The sequence below is a fragment of the Chenopodium album genome, chromosome 9 (assembly GCF_948465745.1).
Source record: "Chenopodium album chromosome 9, dcCheAlbu1.1, whole genome shotgun sequence".
In the NCBI taxonomy this organism is placed as follows: domain Eukaryota; kingdom Viridiplantae; phylum Streptophyta; class Magnoliopsida; order Caryophyllales; family Amaranthaceae; genus Chenopodium; species Chenopodium album.
Window position 1 is genome coordinate 179,733 of NC_137842.1, and position 14,851 is coordinate 194,583.

The 14,851-nt window shown below is 35.8% G+C and overlaps 2 protein-coding genes across 4 annotated transcripts; both read right to left on the reverse strand.

The window, feature by feature from the left end:
- Positions 1-1,716: 1,716 nt before the first annotated feature.
- LOC145559308 (WD repeat-containing protein 26 homolog) lies at positions 1,717-6,802 on the reverse strand. Its single transcript, XM_081620733.1, has 5 exons — positions 6,581-6,802; positions 5,396-6,180; positions 4,253-4,354; positions 3,051-3,680; positions 1,717-2,118 (listed from the first exon to the last, which is right to left on the reverse strand). Exons 2-5 carry the CDS (start codon positions 6,047-6,049, stop codon positions 1,969-1,971), a joined length of 1,536 nt encoding a protein of 511 aa, XP_081476859.1. The 5' UTR covers positions 6,050-6,180; positions 6,581-6,802; the 3' UTR covers positions 1,717-1,968.
- Positions 6,803-7,509: 707 nt separating this feature from the next.
- Positions 7,510-14,318, reverse strand: LOC145558155 (uncharacterized). 3 transcript variants are annotated; one of them, XR_014092379.1, is made up of 8 exons: positions 13,692-14,318; positions 12,940-13,038; positions 11,586-11,763; positions 10,434-10,531; positions 8,562-8,623; positions 8,342-8,474; positions 7,897-7,994; positions 7,510-7,785 (listed from the first exon to the last, which is right to left on the reverse strand). XR_014092379.1 is itself a non-coding variant. In XM_081619299.1 (7 exons), exons 1-6 carry the CDS (start codon positions 14,160-14,162, stop codon positions 8,357-8,359), a joined length of 1,026 nt encoding a protein of 341 aa, XP_081475425.1. In that variant the 5' UTR covers positions 14,163-14,318; the 3' UTR covers positions 7,510-7,994; positions 8,342-8,356. The 3 variants fall into 3 exon arrangements, 1 of the variants encoding a protein (XP_081475425.1); XR_014092378.1 differs by having other exon boundaries at positions 7,510-7,804; XM_081619299.1 differs by having other exon boundaries at positions 7,510-7,994.
- Between the last annotated feature and the right edge of the window lie 533 nt (positions 14,319-14,851).

Consider the following 14,851-nt stretch of genomic DNA (forward strand, 5'->3'; position numbering starts at 1 on the left):
CGACGGAGTACTAGTAGTATAGTATTTTTTTTTTTTTTTTTTTTTTTTTTGTTTGTAAGAAGAAAGACCCTACCGTGTCAAAACCTCTCAAAGGTTCTCCGGCCCCAGGCATGTAGGCAACTAGACAATTTGAAAGAGTAGGGGGAAGATAAAGAGAATTCCACCCCCCAAATTGTCTTTAGTGGGGATTGAACCCTCAACCTCATGGAGTCATGGTTGAAAAGTACTATTCTTTCTACTAGATCAAGTTTGGTTTGGTACTCCGTAGTATTGTATACTATATGACACCCGCCTCACAGACTCACAGTTTTAAAAGTTTTAGTACTATGAAATTCAGATCAATTCAGGTCTCGGATCATATTTAGGTTCGACTTTCCTATCCAAAACTAATGAAACATTAATTGTATTTTCATGTAGGCGGTCGAGTTTATGTTTATTTACCTCCCGTATCTACAAGAATGGAATATTATAAGTTACGAGTACTTCATATACTCCGTGGATTACAAAAAAAAAAAAAAAAAAAAAAAAAAAAAAAAAAAAAAAAAAACTTAAGAGTCTTTGCTAAATATACGTATAAAATTCAAGTTGTTTTGTTTAAAAAAAAAAAGAAAAAAAAATTTCGGAAACTAGGTAGCTACTAAGAGTTATTCAAGTTGTTGGATCTCTCAGCATTGCACAGGATCAAAGCTAGTTAGCTACTCCCTCCGTTTTTAAATACTTGCTCCACTTTTTAAATACTTGCTTCATTTCCTTATTTGAAAAGCTTTTAGTTTTAATTCCTTTTATAGAACTTTTTATTCCCTTTTTTTTTATCGTACACAAACTCACATCGTAGGTCTAATTTTATTTAGCAGGAGTGCTTTCACTCAATACAACTCCAATTAGTAGCAATTCCATAAATACAGCTCCTCTTTTATACGAGTACTATGGAGAGTTGGAGACCATACATAGTTATAAATCTCACTTCCTCTTTTTTTTTTTAATACAAATTTACTATGTATGGTCTCCATTTTCACTTTTCCTTAATTTGATGCATAGCAACAATAATTGAGTCACACCCAACAATTAAAACAATGATAATATAATAATCATCTATATACTTCAATCAATAACAACTTTAAGGGGTTGTTTTGTTGGGGTTAATCATCACAGGGAAAGAGAATGAACAAGTCTCATTCCCTTTGTTGTCGTTTGTTTGTCACTTTTTGTCATTCCCTTTATCCATTTATATTTTTGAGTTCACCCAAATTTATTCTACATTGATTCTCCACACCCCCTAACCTTTTCCATTACCTTTCCTTAGCCACCACTACACCACCACCCTCTTACCTACCCACACTATCGGAAAACCCAACCACCGCACCGCCACTCTTCCCCCACCCTTCGCTGCACCTCCTCCGCCTCTCGCTGCCGCTCCCCTCCCCCCCGCAAAGCTCCCCCTCCCCCGAAAAACTTACTGATAATCTCCTTGTTGAAATAACCACTTTATTTAAGTTTGATTCAACTTGAGCTTTTTGGTAAAATCCACTACTCCATATGTCGAAAGCTGAAACTCGTAGATTCATAGTAAACACTTTGACTCTCTCCTTACAAAGCATATTAGGATTTCTACAAGATTTGGATACTAATTTTAGTTGCTCTGAATTTAAGATTAATCTTAGTTAGTCAAAAGTCAAAACTATCAAATAAAGGCATAGAAAGTGGTGTCTAGAAAATTAGAGGATCAACATTTGCAATGGTAGAAGTAAGATGTATCTAAAAACAATGATAATTGCACAATTTACACTTTACAGTAATGATGGCAGACAGAGGCGTAGCTGCAAGGCTTTCTTGATGCTACCAGTGCCAAAAGCAGAATATGTACACAAAAGAAAATAGGCATGTGATGTTATGTATGAGAGAGAGATGTATTGCTATCCTCCTTGCTTCCCTATCTTTTTCCATCTACAAGTTTGAAATTTTGAATTACTAACAACCCCATATTATAACATTCCTGTCATCACTTGCTGATGCCATCATATGAGGGTTACACGGATTCCAACTCACACAATTGACAGCTCCTGAATGTCCAGGCAACGTCAAGAGGAGCTCTCCAGTGCTTCGGTGCCATATGTATACCTACATTTACAAAACACCCTGTCATCAATCCAAAACTTCTGCTCATATATACAACAGAATGTTTGCCAGGCACAAATTTTGCTTTGTGACTATCATAGGTACAAATCCAAACTTCGAAGTTCTTAAAGTATCCTATGGCGGGAGGATGCAAGCCATGCAACAGTCATGGGTAATGGTGTAAAGCCAAACTCAGACAAATGGTACGGGGTACCCAGTAATCGAGTATACTAAAGTTAATAGGCTTTTTTTCTGATCTCTAAGCCAAACAATACAAGCATAGGAGAAGAAGGTAATTGCTGCTAACTCAAACTACTGGGTACCAAAAACTTTCTTTGCCGTCTTTACAGTATTCTTAAATGTGTCAGATTCCCAGCAAGTAACTGAATAACATTCCTATATTTCTCTTGCCACATAGTAATTTTAAGAATAACACCCCAAATAATGCTTAGATATTTTCATATTTTAGAATCAGAGATGAGAAGCAAAAAGTAACTAAAAAACCAGTCTACTCAAGTCTACTTTCAAACTTAGAAGGTTGGAAGTTAATGGAACAACAGTAATTCACCATCAAGCGCCTCAAGTTGAGAGTTATGACAATCTTCTTCATAGCCTCTAGATGGCACAAAAGGAGAATAGAGTGGAATTTACTGTTTTCACCAACTATTAACTGATGATTCAGCACCTATGGAATAAGGATAATACTCCAGCAGAACCGATCAAATATGCAAAAGAAGAATTAGATCCCTGTGAGACTGAGTATACACCACATCTGGAACATTTTCAGCCCATTTTTTTGGGGATGGGGTCTAAGGTGATCCACTGGATTTTCTAGAGACAGTCTATCTAAGGCTACCTGTCTACAAAACATAAACAGAAAGAAAAAGAAGCCAATCAGATGAGAGGGAAATTATATGTTCACATACAATTATTACCTGTGAATCCTCACTACCGCTGGCAATAAAGCCTTGCTCAATGCCCCCAAAGCAGGAACGAACGACAAAACGGGAACGTTTGTGTCCTTTGTACTTACAGATAACTTTGAAATCACCCTCTAGGCTCCAGAGATGTATCTCTTCGTTAGCAAGGTTTACAAGCAAGAACTTGCTGTCCTTAGATAAAGAGAATGATGTTATAGCTTGGTCTTCTTCAATCAATCTCTCAAACTTCGCTTGTCTGTCAAGAAACACTATAGCACTATCCTGGCAAAGGCTTAATAGACTCTTTCCATCATTGGTTATAGCCATTTCCGATGTCTGTAGTGTCCTATGACCTCTCCAACATTCCTCTTCTCTTCCATCTAGATACCATATGCAGATACTTTTATCAGTGGCACCACAGAATACTCCTTTTCCGTCAGGAAACCAACCACATGAAACCAAAGCAGTGCCAAGGTTTTCATAAACATGGAGACATTTACCAGACTGGACATCCCAACGTCTAACAACTTCTTCCAGTCCACATGTAAGAAGTTGGCTGTCATCGGGACTCCAAGAAACAGTACAGACAAGTTCGTTATGACCAGCTAGCAAATGCTTTAGACACACACGGCCACTCTTAAGAGTCTGCGGACAAAGTATTGTGCCACAGAACTTTAGAAACAAAAAAAGGGAATATAAATAGTAAATAGATTACATCGTTCTCACAAAAAAGTAAAATGTTATTCTCTTTGTTTAACAAACACTATTTTACTCACTTGTCACCCCCTCCCGAAAAAAGCCACATATGTAGTTTCTGAATGGTCAAAGATGTGAGTGACTGACTATGGAACCAAGCTATTCAAACCCTGTAGAATAAAACTAAACTTCTTAATTTCCTCACTTTTTCTAAATGGTACTTATTTTACTTTCCTCACGTATTCTAGATGGTACTCACTCAACAGGGGCTTTTAACTCCAGATTTCTTCAACCAACATGATTCTATATCCCTTTGAATCCACAAGGGAGATAGACCCAGAGTACAAAACTTCAGCAATCCTTGGCATATAACAATGCTAAATAAAGGAATAAACAATTGAGTATTATCATACAAAACTGGTAGAACATTAATTGACCTGCCTTTTAATCAAGTATTTTTACAAAATGCACATCTTCATAAGTTACATGCAAACCAAAAGAATAAAATGAAAAATATGTACCTCCCAAATATATACCATCCGATCTGTAGCTGCTGATGCTAGGTACTTCCCATTGTGTGAAAACTGCACATACCAAACTTCACCGCCGTGTGCTTGAAGTACCTGATCCATCAGATCAAACAGCACATGTGAAAGGCAGTATATGGCGAGCTAATAAAGCATATATGCAAAGTCGCAACCTAACATTCTTGGTTCGTGTAACCGAGCCCAATTTTTGGGCTTAAGGCTTTGAGATATTTCTAACTAAAACATCTTCCACAAGCAAATTGGGGTGTAACAATAATGGAAAAAAAAAAAAAAAAAACATGCCTGAGATAAACATTTTGAAAAGGCCAAGTCTTCTTACTTTGACTGCAAAATCTCTCTACAATCACTCCCTATACGATAATGCAATGCTAAATGTCAAATATGGCTTCTAGATTAACACCTAAATCCTAATTGAATAAGCAGATCAATCATTATGTGTTAGCTAAGTAAAGACAAGAAAACTGGTGTAGTTTAAGAAAACCCCATTCACCCATCTTACAGTTGGTCCATCTTCGATCTGTATAATGTGTTATACAGGAATGTTTAACAATGTAACTGAACTATGAGCCATCATACCAAAATAGACAAAATAAGGATATTTTCCTTTGTTTATCTTGTTATACGAACCCACTAGTGGAAGTTATTTTCCACAATGCTTTAGGATCCAGCATCACTAATTTCGTGGTCAAGTCTTTTTGTATAGTTCCTTGCATTAGTCTAGTTTTGTATGATAATCCATAGCTTAGACCAATTTGTTAAACATCGAAGTATTAATTTTATTGCAACCACAAAAAATATTAATCTAACTCAGGAACTGGGGGCTGATTCCTTCTAATAGTATAGATATGTCCAGAAATTCATTGCTTGGAAATTTATTTTGGTTAAAAAAAAAAATCACCATATATCATGATGTTATGGGAAGTGACAATGAGATTTAATGTAAAGTTACATAATGTGCAATATACTTCGTATACATGATTTGAAACAAATAATTTATCAACTTGATGGTCATGTCAATTCTATTGTTCCTAATAGCTGCTATCACAACTAACTTTACCACAATACCCTTGTACGACAACTCAAAAACAAAACAATCCAGTACATACCGATTCTGACCTGTATATTTTCAGAAGGAATCTGGTGGCTCTCACATCGATGGTCAATATACAAGGATAATCCACTATCAAGTATGTTGTGGAACACACAAGATTCTCGTTGCCTGTCAAGAGCCTGCTCCACAAGTTGTTCTAATCTTCTTTCAGGTACAATCACTTCAGCAGGAAGCAACTTCTGCAAATTCTCCAAAATTTCTTGCCGCGAACTGACAAAAATAGTTTCAGTGCTGGGAATTATGATTTGTGAATGAGAGACAAGGCAGGCAGCAAGCTGATGAACCCTGTTCGTGTTTATACAAAGAGGTGAAATCTCATTCCTAAGCGTCAACAGCGAATCTTTAGTATTTCCACTTTGTAGGTGTTCCAGATATTTTTGCTCCAAAATAACGAATGTTGCACATTTCTTGGTCTCAGGAGAGAGACCAAACTCACGCAAAATGGTAATACTGTCATCCCATTTCCCTTCCAACACAAGCTGCATAAATGAAGTTACACTAGATGGATGCAACTTTATTTGGGATTCTTCTTCTAAAAGAGCTCCAGCCTTACCATAACCGAGAGAATACAAGGCACTGGTGATGATTTTAACGAATTCATCTCTTCTTATAAGCCCTCTAGATCCTACCATTTCATCAATGATAAAAGTCCTAGCCATTGTATTCCCCAAAGCAACAGATACCGGGTTGATGTAACAAGAAACTATTCGATTCCTTAGTACGTTTCAAAGGTGGCTCAATGTCGTCTATACCTCCCATATAATGCAATATTCAGTCCATAAGCATTGTCCTAACACGTAAAGAACCATTTATTAACAAATTGCAAACAATCAAATATTACTCAATCCAAAAATCAATTCAAGGAAGCCATTCATTTTATATTTACAGAATCACAAAACACAAAAGATAGACTCATTTCATTTCAGCCCACATAGTATATTCGTAGCAATTGAAATTCCCATCCATTTTCAATGAAATCAATCTTGATAGCAAGAACAACTAAAACGAAATTATATACAATGCCCAGAAACAATAACAAAGATAGTTGCATAATTTACATGATCAGTAGCAAAAATAATATCAACTACTAAGAAATTCAGAATGCACAACAAAATATCAGCTAAAACAAGGAAAATTACACAAGAAACAGTGAATGAATGAGATGAAAACAACATGAAGAAAAAACTGACCTGAATTGATGAAGCAAAGAAGAGAGACACTAAAATGGAGGAATATTGAGAAAGAAATGGAGAAAAAAAGATGGAAGTGTGGGGTTTGGGAAGAAGAAGGGAGGAGAGCGGAAGAGATGAAAAGAAGACCCAGAAGAGAAGAATGCGTATGGAGATTCAATTTGACGCCACACTGCAGACTCAAGTACTGTATATATTAAAGCTCAATGCCTTTGCCCGTTTCGACTTGCTTCTCTCGGTAGATACCTCCAATTATTCACCACAATTGAATTCACCATATATTCTTAATCATTAGCCTTTAACTAACCTATTTATGAAATGTCACGATTTGGTTGCCTTTACTTTCAAGCTTTCCATTTAGATTTATGGGGTTATTTTAACTCTTAAAAATAGATCGGAAATTCTTTCTTTCTGAAAGAAGAATCGTGATAAGAAACCTAAAAATACCAAACCAGAAAACATAGTCTGAGCCTTTCCACTAGTGAAACCAATGGAAACCCCTTCAAAACTCAACTATGGAGACTAGGGTTTAAAAAATCAACAATGGAAACTATGGGTTTAGAAACAAAAAAGGCCGAAGTAGAATTTTGGGTGTTTTGGGGTCTCATCCATATGTATATAGGATTTATAGGCACGTTTATGCTGCTTTTACAGCTATATTTTAGGTATTTTAGTTGCATTTAAATTTACATTTGCATACGCTATCTACCTTGTGCTTTATTACACTATGTTTGTGTAATTCTTAAGATATCAAGTAATTTCATAATCATTTGTCGGCTTTCATAATGTTTAGAGTTAAATCGGACAACAATTAAATGAAAAAAAAAAATGGATTGGCGTTATAGATTAGAGTGTTTAGAGAATGAAGACTCCAAGATATACTAACGAGTTGTAAAAGTTAGTTAGAGCAATACATAGTTTCCCGGGCATAAAAAAACAACTCCTTCAGTGTTGATTGTTGAGGGTAGTACTATCTACTACGTAAAACTAATATAACAAGCTCACATTAGTGTGGGGAAATTAACATTAGAAATTGATGAAATACATATAGACCGTAAAAGGCGTAAATCAAAGTCACCTCGTTATAAGAAAAATAAAAAATCAAACTCACTAGAACTAAAGCAGCTAGCCTGCAAATTGATTTATAATTTGATTTCAGCTCCCTTCTAAGGATTAGGTCAGTATTCCAAATTTGCCTGATTTCCCTGCCAGAGAAAGTCAAGCCTGTTTCAAACAAATGACCTAGGTTATTACATCCCCTTCATGATTGTAATCAATAATTCCCAGAAACTGTATGCATAACCAAAGAGGGTAACCTGAGTACGAGTGGACAACCACCAGATGCTCTAAGGTTACCTGCTCTTGGCAACAAAAATCCCATCAAATATGTGACTGCAAGCCAGCTACATTTTCCCTGAAAAGTCAAGTCATATCAGGCACATAAAAATATCAGCTCCAAGGTATTGCAATTTAAAGCAACAAGAAGCCCATGACTTCTCATGATGCCACACACTTGCACAAAAAAAAAAAAAAAAAAAAAAAAAAAAAAAAAAAAAAAAAAAAAAAAAAAACAAAACTGTATAAATTGGAGCCTTAGCTTGGAGGGAATATTATTCAAAGAAAAGCTCTTTCAAATGCCACAAAAATTTTCAAGGAACTTGCTCAGCTTCTACAGAAAGCAGATCTTAAGTAGTTTGATAATCGGTTAAAAGACCATCAAATTAGGGAACACAAAAGCTCTTATAACGTAGGAATATGCACCTCGATTATATCAGCTTATTCTGAGCTTTCATCATTATCTTCTGAATCAGATCCATCTTCAATCATCTTTTCAAGGGCTTCTATGTCTCCAGAGTGTGAGAGGGTGTCTATCCGTAGCTTGTCTGCATCTTCACTGCAAAATTCAGCAGCCAAAACATAAGAAAATGGAAAAAAATAAGAACAGATAGAAATAATGATATAATTAGAGCACAAGACTTACTCTGTAACTCCAAAAATTTCCTTCACAATTAAAGAGTTGTCCCTAGCACAGAACTCTGAAAGCTGCATCACAATCAAAGCATAACTACGTGAGAGTGCAAGGGTGGGCATTTGTGCAGGAATAAATCAACTTCCATATAGCCTGTTAGTCCTATCATGACTAAAATAGTACTGATTTTCTGGGGCAAAATCAAGGACATTGAAAAGGTCAGCAAAGTAGCAAACCAGTAGGTTTTCTCATTTGACCATATTGTTACTTTCAATGGTACTCGCCATACGGGCTCTAACAAGCAGTCAAGTAATACAAATTCTCAAAGCTACAACTCTTACGCAAATTGAAGCTACTTAACAGTTTACAGGTCTGATCTTAAGAAAGTTTTCACTATATAGGTACATGGGCTCTAACGAGCAGTGAGGTAGTACATCAAGACCTCCCAGATCCAGTCAATAGCATGATCATTAACAGGGGTTCATGTGGAAATCTCTCCAGCTTAAGCAGAATATGCAAATTAGGCGGTGAAACCCCAAGTAAACCATTTGCAACACCTTTAATCCCGATTCTAAATAGTAATTGCTACAATGATTGGGAGCAACAAGCATATACTACATTGTACCTCTTGAACAATTGTATATCTTCAACCTTTTTTTTTTAATCTTGTTACCCCTATATGGGGTATCAATAAAAAAAAATTATAAAATAAATCTATCAAGTTGACAAACAATTGAAAATACGAGGATCCAAACTGAGGACAGAGGGATTAATGAAACATATTTGAAGAAGCAAATAAATTAACATCGGATATACTTCAAAGAGAGGGAGAGTTTGTGCGTATGGAAACTGCTAAGAATAAAGTGGAGCATTAAGCGCAAGTTATTCAAAGACAATATGACAATTACATAATAATCTTTTAACAAAATAAAAGGTAATTAAATTAGGATTGTTTCTTAGGCTCTATTTGCCTCAGTTCAATTTTGCTTAAATTTTAATTATTATTTTTTTTTTTTAATCTTTTTATGTTGAACACCTAGAACTTATTTAAATAAGCTGAGAAGAACAAAACCTTGGGAACCATTTTGACAAAACTATGTGCCCTAGATTTATAGGCATTGGATTCAAGGCTTATTCTTCTTTTCCATTTCCTTAAATCTAGTGCTTTGGGAATCTGATTTGAGAAGAAATGGATTTTTTGGCTGAATCCTACAAATCATACAAGTTATCACTGTTTACAAGAATGAGTGAAGTTCTAAGTCAAACTGTCCTCTGAATACTCATCATATATCAGAAGGCCTAATCTTTCCCCATTATCATTGGGCATTTTTCAAGTATCTGGTATTCTGGCTGGTTTGAATAGATAACAGTTTCAGAGATTCAACAACCTGCAATTTCAGCCATGCTCTTCATAGCTACAGTATCTAAAGCACTCAGAAAATATCTTCAGAATCAGAACAGTTACAGGGGATAGAGAAACCTCTTCTTATTCTTCTTCTTCTGCTTGAACGCCTTAATCCCATAAGTGGGGTCGGCTACATGAACAACCATAAGGAAATCCAAGGAGGTCGCCCATCCTAGTACTACTCAATCATTGTGGTTCATGTCAAGCAGGATGTGACAAAATTTTACATTGGCTAACACTAGCCTACCGTAACCCTCCTCTATCCAGGGACTGGCAGTGGGAAACCCATTGGCGGGATAGAGCAACCAATCTATATAATTGAAAATGTGTCCTCCATAACAGATTTTTCTAACAACCTTTTCCTTTCCTTGGGGGTGGATGGGGGATTTCGCAATCATCCATGCAAAAGCTGAACCAGAAATAAAATCTAAAAATTGATGGAACAAATAAGCTTATAGATTCAACGCAAAGAAGCTTACCTCAGATAAATAGAAAACCTTTCCGAAAAGAGCCTGCACAGCAAGCTTTCTCTTGAAACCCCTTTCAGTATAACCTGAAGCATCCATGACAACAGGACCTAAAGAAATGGAAATAATATCAGAGATATATGGATAATCAGTTTGAAAGATCCATAGAGAGGCAGTTTTTTGGATGCATTGACCATAAAGGACCAATGTTCCAACTTCCAAGTGACACAAAAGGGACAACATACATGCATAATGCTTGCTTTAATTGCTTTACATCTAATTGTATGTAGGGGAATGGAAGTTTCATTAAAAACAGAAATACACAATTAATGGAAAAATCATAGAATCACAATCCAATATCTAACCACAATATGACAAGATGCAAAGGTAGATTAAATACAACTCTATGTCCATGTTTTACACCATTTAGTTCCTGTCCGATAACCAGTTAACCACACTAATTCCATACATGTGTCCCAACAAGTGCAACTTTTGGACTGAGTAGTTGCATATCCTCTCTCACATACAACTTACAATGCCCTCCCGAAAACCCCAACTAGAGTCTCTCAGTTAATCAAGATGTTTGTTTATGCTCATTGTCCTCAACCCCTCTAGAATCAAGATGGAATTGCATTCTCACACCATGAGATGTTAATAATACCTAATCACATTTCACATACGTGAGGAGTCAGTGGTCACATACACTTGAATAGTTTTACATCTCTCATACTCATTGGTAGCAACTCTACCTTTTATGAGGGTCACAACTCACAACCCACAAACCGTGGCAAGTATCACACACACATATACATAGCACAACCAAGAGATATGTTGCCTGATAATGAAAAAAATGTCATCAACCATCATGATACATATGTTGTTGTGTTTTATACTCTTAAAACAAGAGCACAAATGGACAGCATCATGTACTCAGAAATTCCATATAAGTATGAAGTAACCAAGAAGAAGCCAAGACTTACATCCACAACAATATAGAGCAACTAGCAGCTTGAAAGTTATTGATTTTAAGTAGGAGACCGATTTATGAATATAAAACATGGTAAATCCGCACAAATCAAGTCAATCTGACAACAATCTAAGATTACAAGGAGATGAGGGAAACTTAAATAAAACCAGGTATTTACTTTTTTAAACAGGAAATACCTTTGTCCTTCACAATACGTCTTGATACATCATTTAGAATTTCAGCAACTTGGGAGTCACTCAACATTGAGGCTTTCCTTAGTTGAATCAGGTCTGCAACCGTGTCTCCATTGAATGGTTTATCATTGAATGCATAACGAAGGTACTTCCGCAGAACATCCTCCATGCTAAAACCTGTCTGAAAAATATCAAATTTTACAACAGCATGAAAAACTTGAGCATGCAAAACAGCAAAAGCACATTAGAGTTTCTGAAAATCATGTTTGAGAGGTTGACAGCAACATGTGTATCTTCAACTATTATACATAGGAAATAAAAAAATAAAAATAAAAAGAGCGTTCCCACAAAGTTTATTCAGCTAATCATTATCACAATGCAGCATATCATTATATAAGATATCCTCCATCCACAATAATTTTTTTCTTTCAACCTTGCCTTCAAAATTGACAATGCAAGTAATAGATCCCTCTCAATGCATCCACAAGGAAAGAATATCCCAGACAAAGTAAGGTACCACAAATAAAGTAGAAGACTAGTTGTTGGAGAGGCAAGCTCCAAAGAGACAAGAAGCAAACAACACTAGTGACACGTGTCACTATAATTGCATGGTGTAACCTTTTTTTCCCATCCCCTTCCTGTCTTCTAGATTAGGAATTAATGCCTTTTTTTATGGTGGTTTAGCTTTACAAAGAATGGGAGTATATTTGTTCAAGCATCTAGAATCCACCCCCTTTTAAATGGATACTACTGCATTTCCTATAACAACCTGTCGATGAATAGCACCTGCAAAAATGCAAAATCACAGACCACTTCTACGGGATTTCAGATTTCAAATGACACTTATTTGTGTTTGGGGGGGGGGGGGGGGGGGGTTGGGTGGAATTCTATATTGCATAGGGCATATCTTGCAACCAAAGCTTCCCAAAAGCATAACTTTGATAAAAAAAAATTCACGAACTGAGGGCCCAATTTTTTTGACACAGCACATGGCTGCCATAATAATTGAGACGGGCCTGATTGACACAACAATAACAGGCTTATAATAAAAGATATTACTGTAAATAATATTAAAAGACTATCTTAGATGATAAGCCTCTAATTGAAGAACGGATAATATAAGCATATCAAATTACATTGAATAAAAGAAGAAAGAAAATCTCCGACAGTAATATTTTTACACTTAAAAGCTTGTAAATTGGTTAATCTTTTGGGCACATATGTCATTGCCATTGAACGCAGTAATTATTTTATACAAAATGTTCTAATGCATAATTTCTAAAAAATTTGAACAAGGCAAGTGTCTGTTTCTTTCTCTTTTCCCTGCTGAACAATTACTTAGAAGCATGCATCTCACCTTTTTCACAATATCCTCCAACGCAGAATACTGAACTGCATCTCTGCCTTTCTCAAAGAGTTCATCAATTGATTTATTCAGTGTGGCATTTTTCCTTACCTGCAGTTTAAATCCAACAATCACTCTTTGCAAAATGTCCAAATAAGCCAAAAGCCAGTACATACAGAGAAAGATGGGCACCATATCAATCATAATTTCCATCACATTTTAACTTTCATAATCCTACCACTTGAGTTTCATTAAGAAATAGCAAGCATCCTTCACATAAACCTTGCAACCCTATTCGGCACAAAGCTATGGGAAACACAAACAACTAAATTACTTGTATTGCGTTGGGGTGGCAGCAAGGAATCAAAATTTGCATTCAGTACACCACCAAAACAGAACTTCATCAAAATGGGTTTATAACTAGTGCACTTTCAGTGCTAATGCTTTTTGGGGTTCTCTAATACAGAAGATGAGACGAGCTTAAAGTCTAATTGATGCCATTTGACTATGAGTATTAAAAAAAAAATAACCTAAACAAATGTCAAACTCTTTGAGTCTCCAGCTTGTACAAAATTAGGGCTTGTATAACCCCATATCACTCCATTAGAGCTAAACAAGTTAAAATTAACTTACATAATCATAATAAAAAAAAAATGAAAGCACACCCAATTCAAAACACAAAACATTGAAAACATAGGAAAGCAATCAATCAATAGAAACCCAGATAAAAATAAAACCTAAATAAAATGAAGGAATTCAAGTACCAATTTACGGCGTTTTTCTCTTGGAGAAGTGAATTTGTTAAGAGCCTTAAGAAAGCTAGTAACAAAAGTAATCCCCAAAACAGCTAAAGGAACAGCAAGAAACCAAGGGAAAGAGGTCTGGCCAACTCGTGGACCAGGGATAGCTTGAGATACAGAACCAGTAAATTCGACCAAATCCAAAGCCTTTTCTTGTATCCATGGAAGATCTTCTTCAACTTCAATTTCTTCATCTTGTTCAATTTCTTGTTTCTGGGTTTTGTCATTGTCTGTTTTGGGTGTGGAGGTTGATTTGCCGAATGCTTTGGATTGTAACGAAATGGGTCGACGTTGGGATTTGTGAGGAGAGAGAAAGGAAGCGGGAAAGAGGAGAGGAGCAGCGCCCTTCCCCTTTGAGGATATCAGAATGCTTTTTCTGGGTTTCGAATTGAATGATGATACACAGAATGTTGTTGTGCTTACCATTTTCGCCATTGTCAGAGTTGGATTAACAACTTTGAAAGGTGACTGTTATGTAATGCGATAACGGCTACCAAATTCGACAATGTTGAGACTTGAGAGTTGAGAGCGAGGGATACCTTGATGGTTAGAACTCCCCTCTCAATTCCAGGAGATAAAAAAAATCGATTAATGTTGATGAAATTGTTTCAACATCGTGGCTTGCTCTTGTGCGCATAAATGTTACAACAATACGGACTACACTTCTTTCTTAGTAACACAAGGCAAGAGAAATGACAAGTTGACCTGTATAAAAGATCAAATTTGTAACGCAACAAGTCGCTTTGTAATTGAAGCAAACAACAATTAAAATAGTGATGGGAAATTGGAGAGTGCAAGAAGCAAAAGGTTAAATTTGAGGGAGCCCCAATTAATCTCTGAGATTAACATTTCAAGTTAATCTCCCCTCACAATTTCTCGCATTGATTTCTATGCCACTTTATTATTTCACTTTTATTATTTTGAAAATAAACATAAAACAATATATTGTGAGAAGAGATATATTTTCAAGTTTATCACAGAGATAAACTTAAATTTTCCCGTTAAATTTTATTCTTGTAATAAAAACTCCAAAAAAAAAATACAATTAGTGATTTTTTGTGATCCTAACATCTTTTTCATTTATAATTGTTGTAATTATAAAATTTATTCAGAGCTATACATAT

Coding starts and splice junctions, on each gene's coding strand:
- LOC145559308 (XM_081620733.1), bottom strand. CDS start 6,049: ATGGCTAGGACTTTTATCATTGATGAAATGGTAGGATCTAGAGGGCTT. Junction 4,355..5,395: donor TTCCTTCTGAAAATATACAG/GTCAGAATCGGT, acceptor CTGATGGATCAG/GTACTTCAAGCACACGGCGG. Junction 2,119..3,050: donor GCGGTAGTGAGGATTCACAG/GTAATAATTGTA, acceptor TTGTAAATGTAG/GTATACATATGGCACCGAAG.
- LOC145558155 (XM_081619299.1), bottom strand. CDS start 14,162: ATGGCGAAAATGGTAAGCACAACAACATTCTGTGTATCATCATTCAAT. Junction 13,039..13,691: donor GAGAAAAACGCCGTAAATTG/GTACTTGAATTC, acceptor TTTAAACTGCAG/GTAAGGAAAAATGCCACACT. Junction 8,624..10,433: donor AGGTTTTCTATTTATCTGAG/GTAAGCTTCTTT, acceptor ATTGTGATGCAG/CTTTCAGAGTTCTGTGCTAG.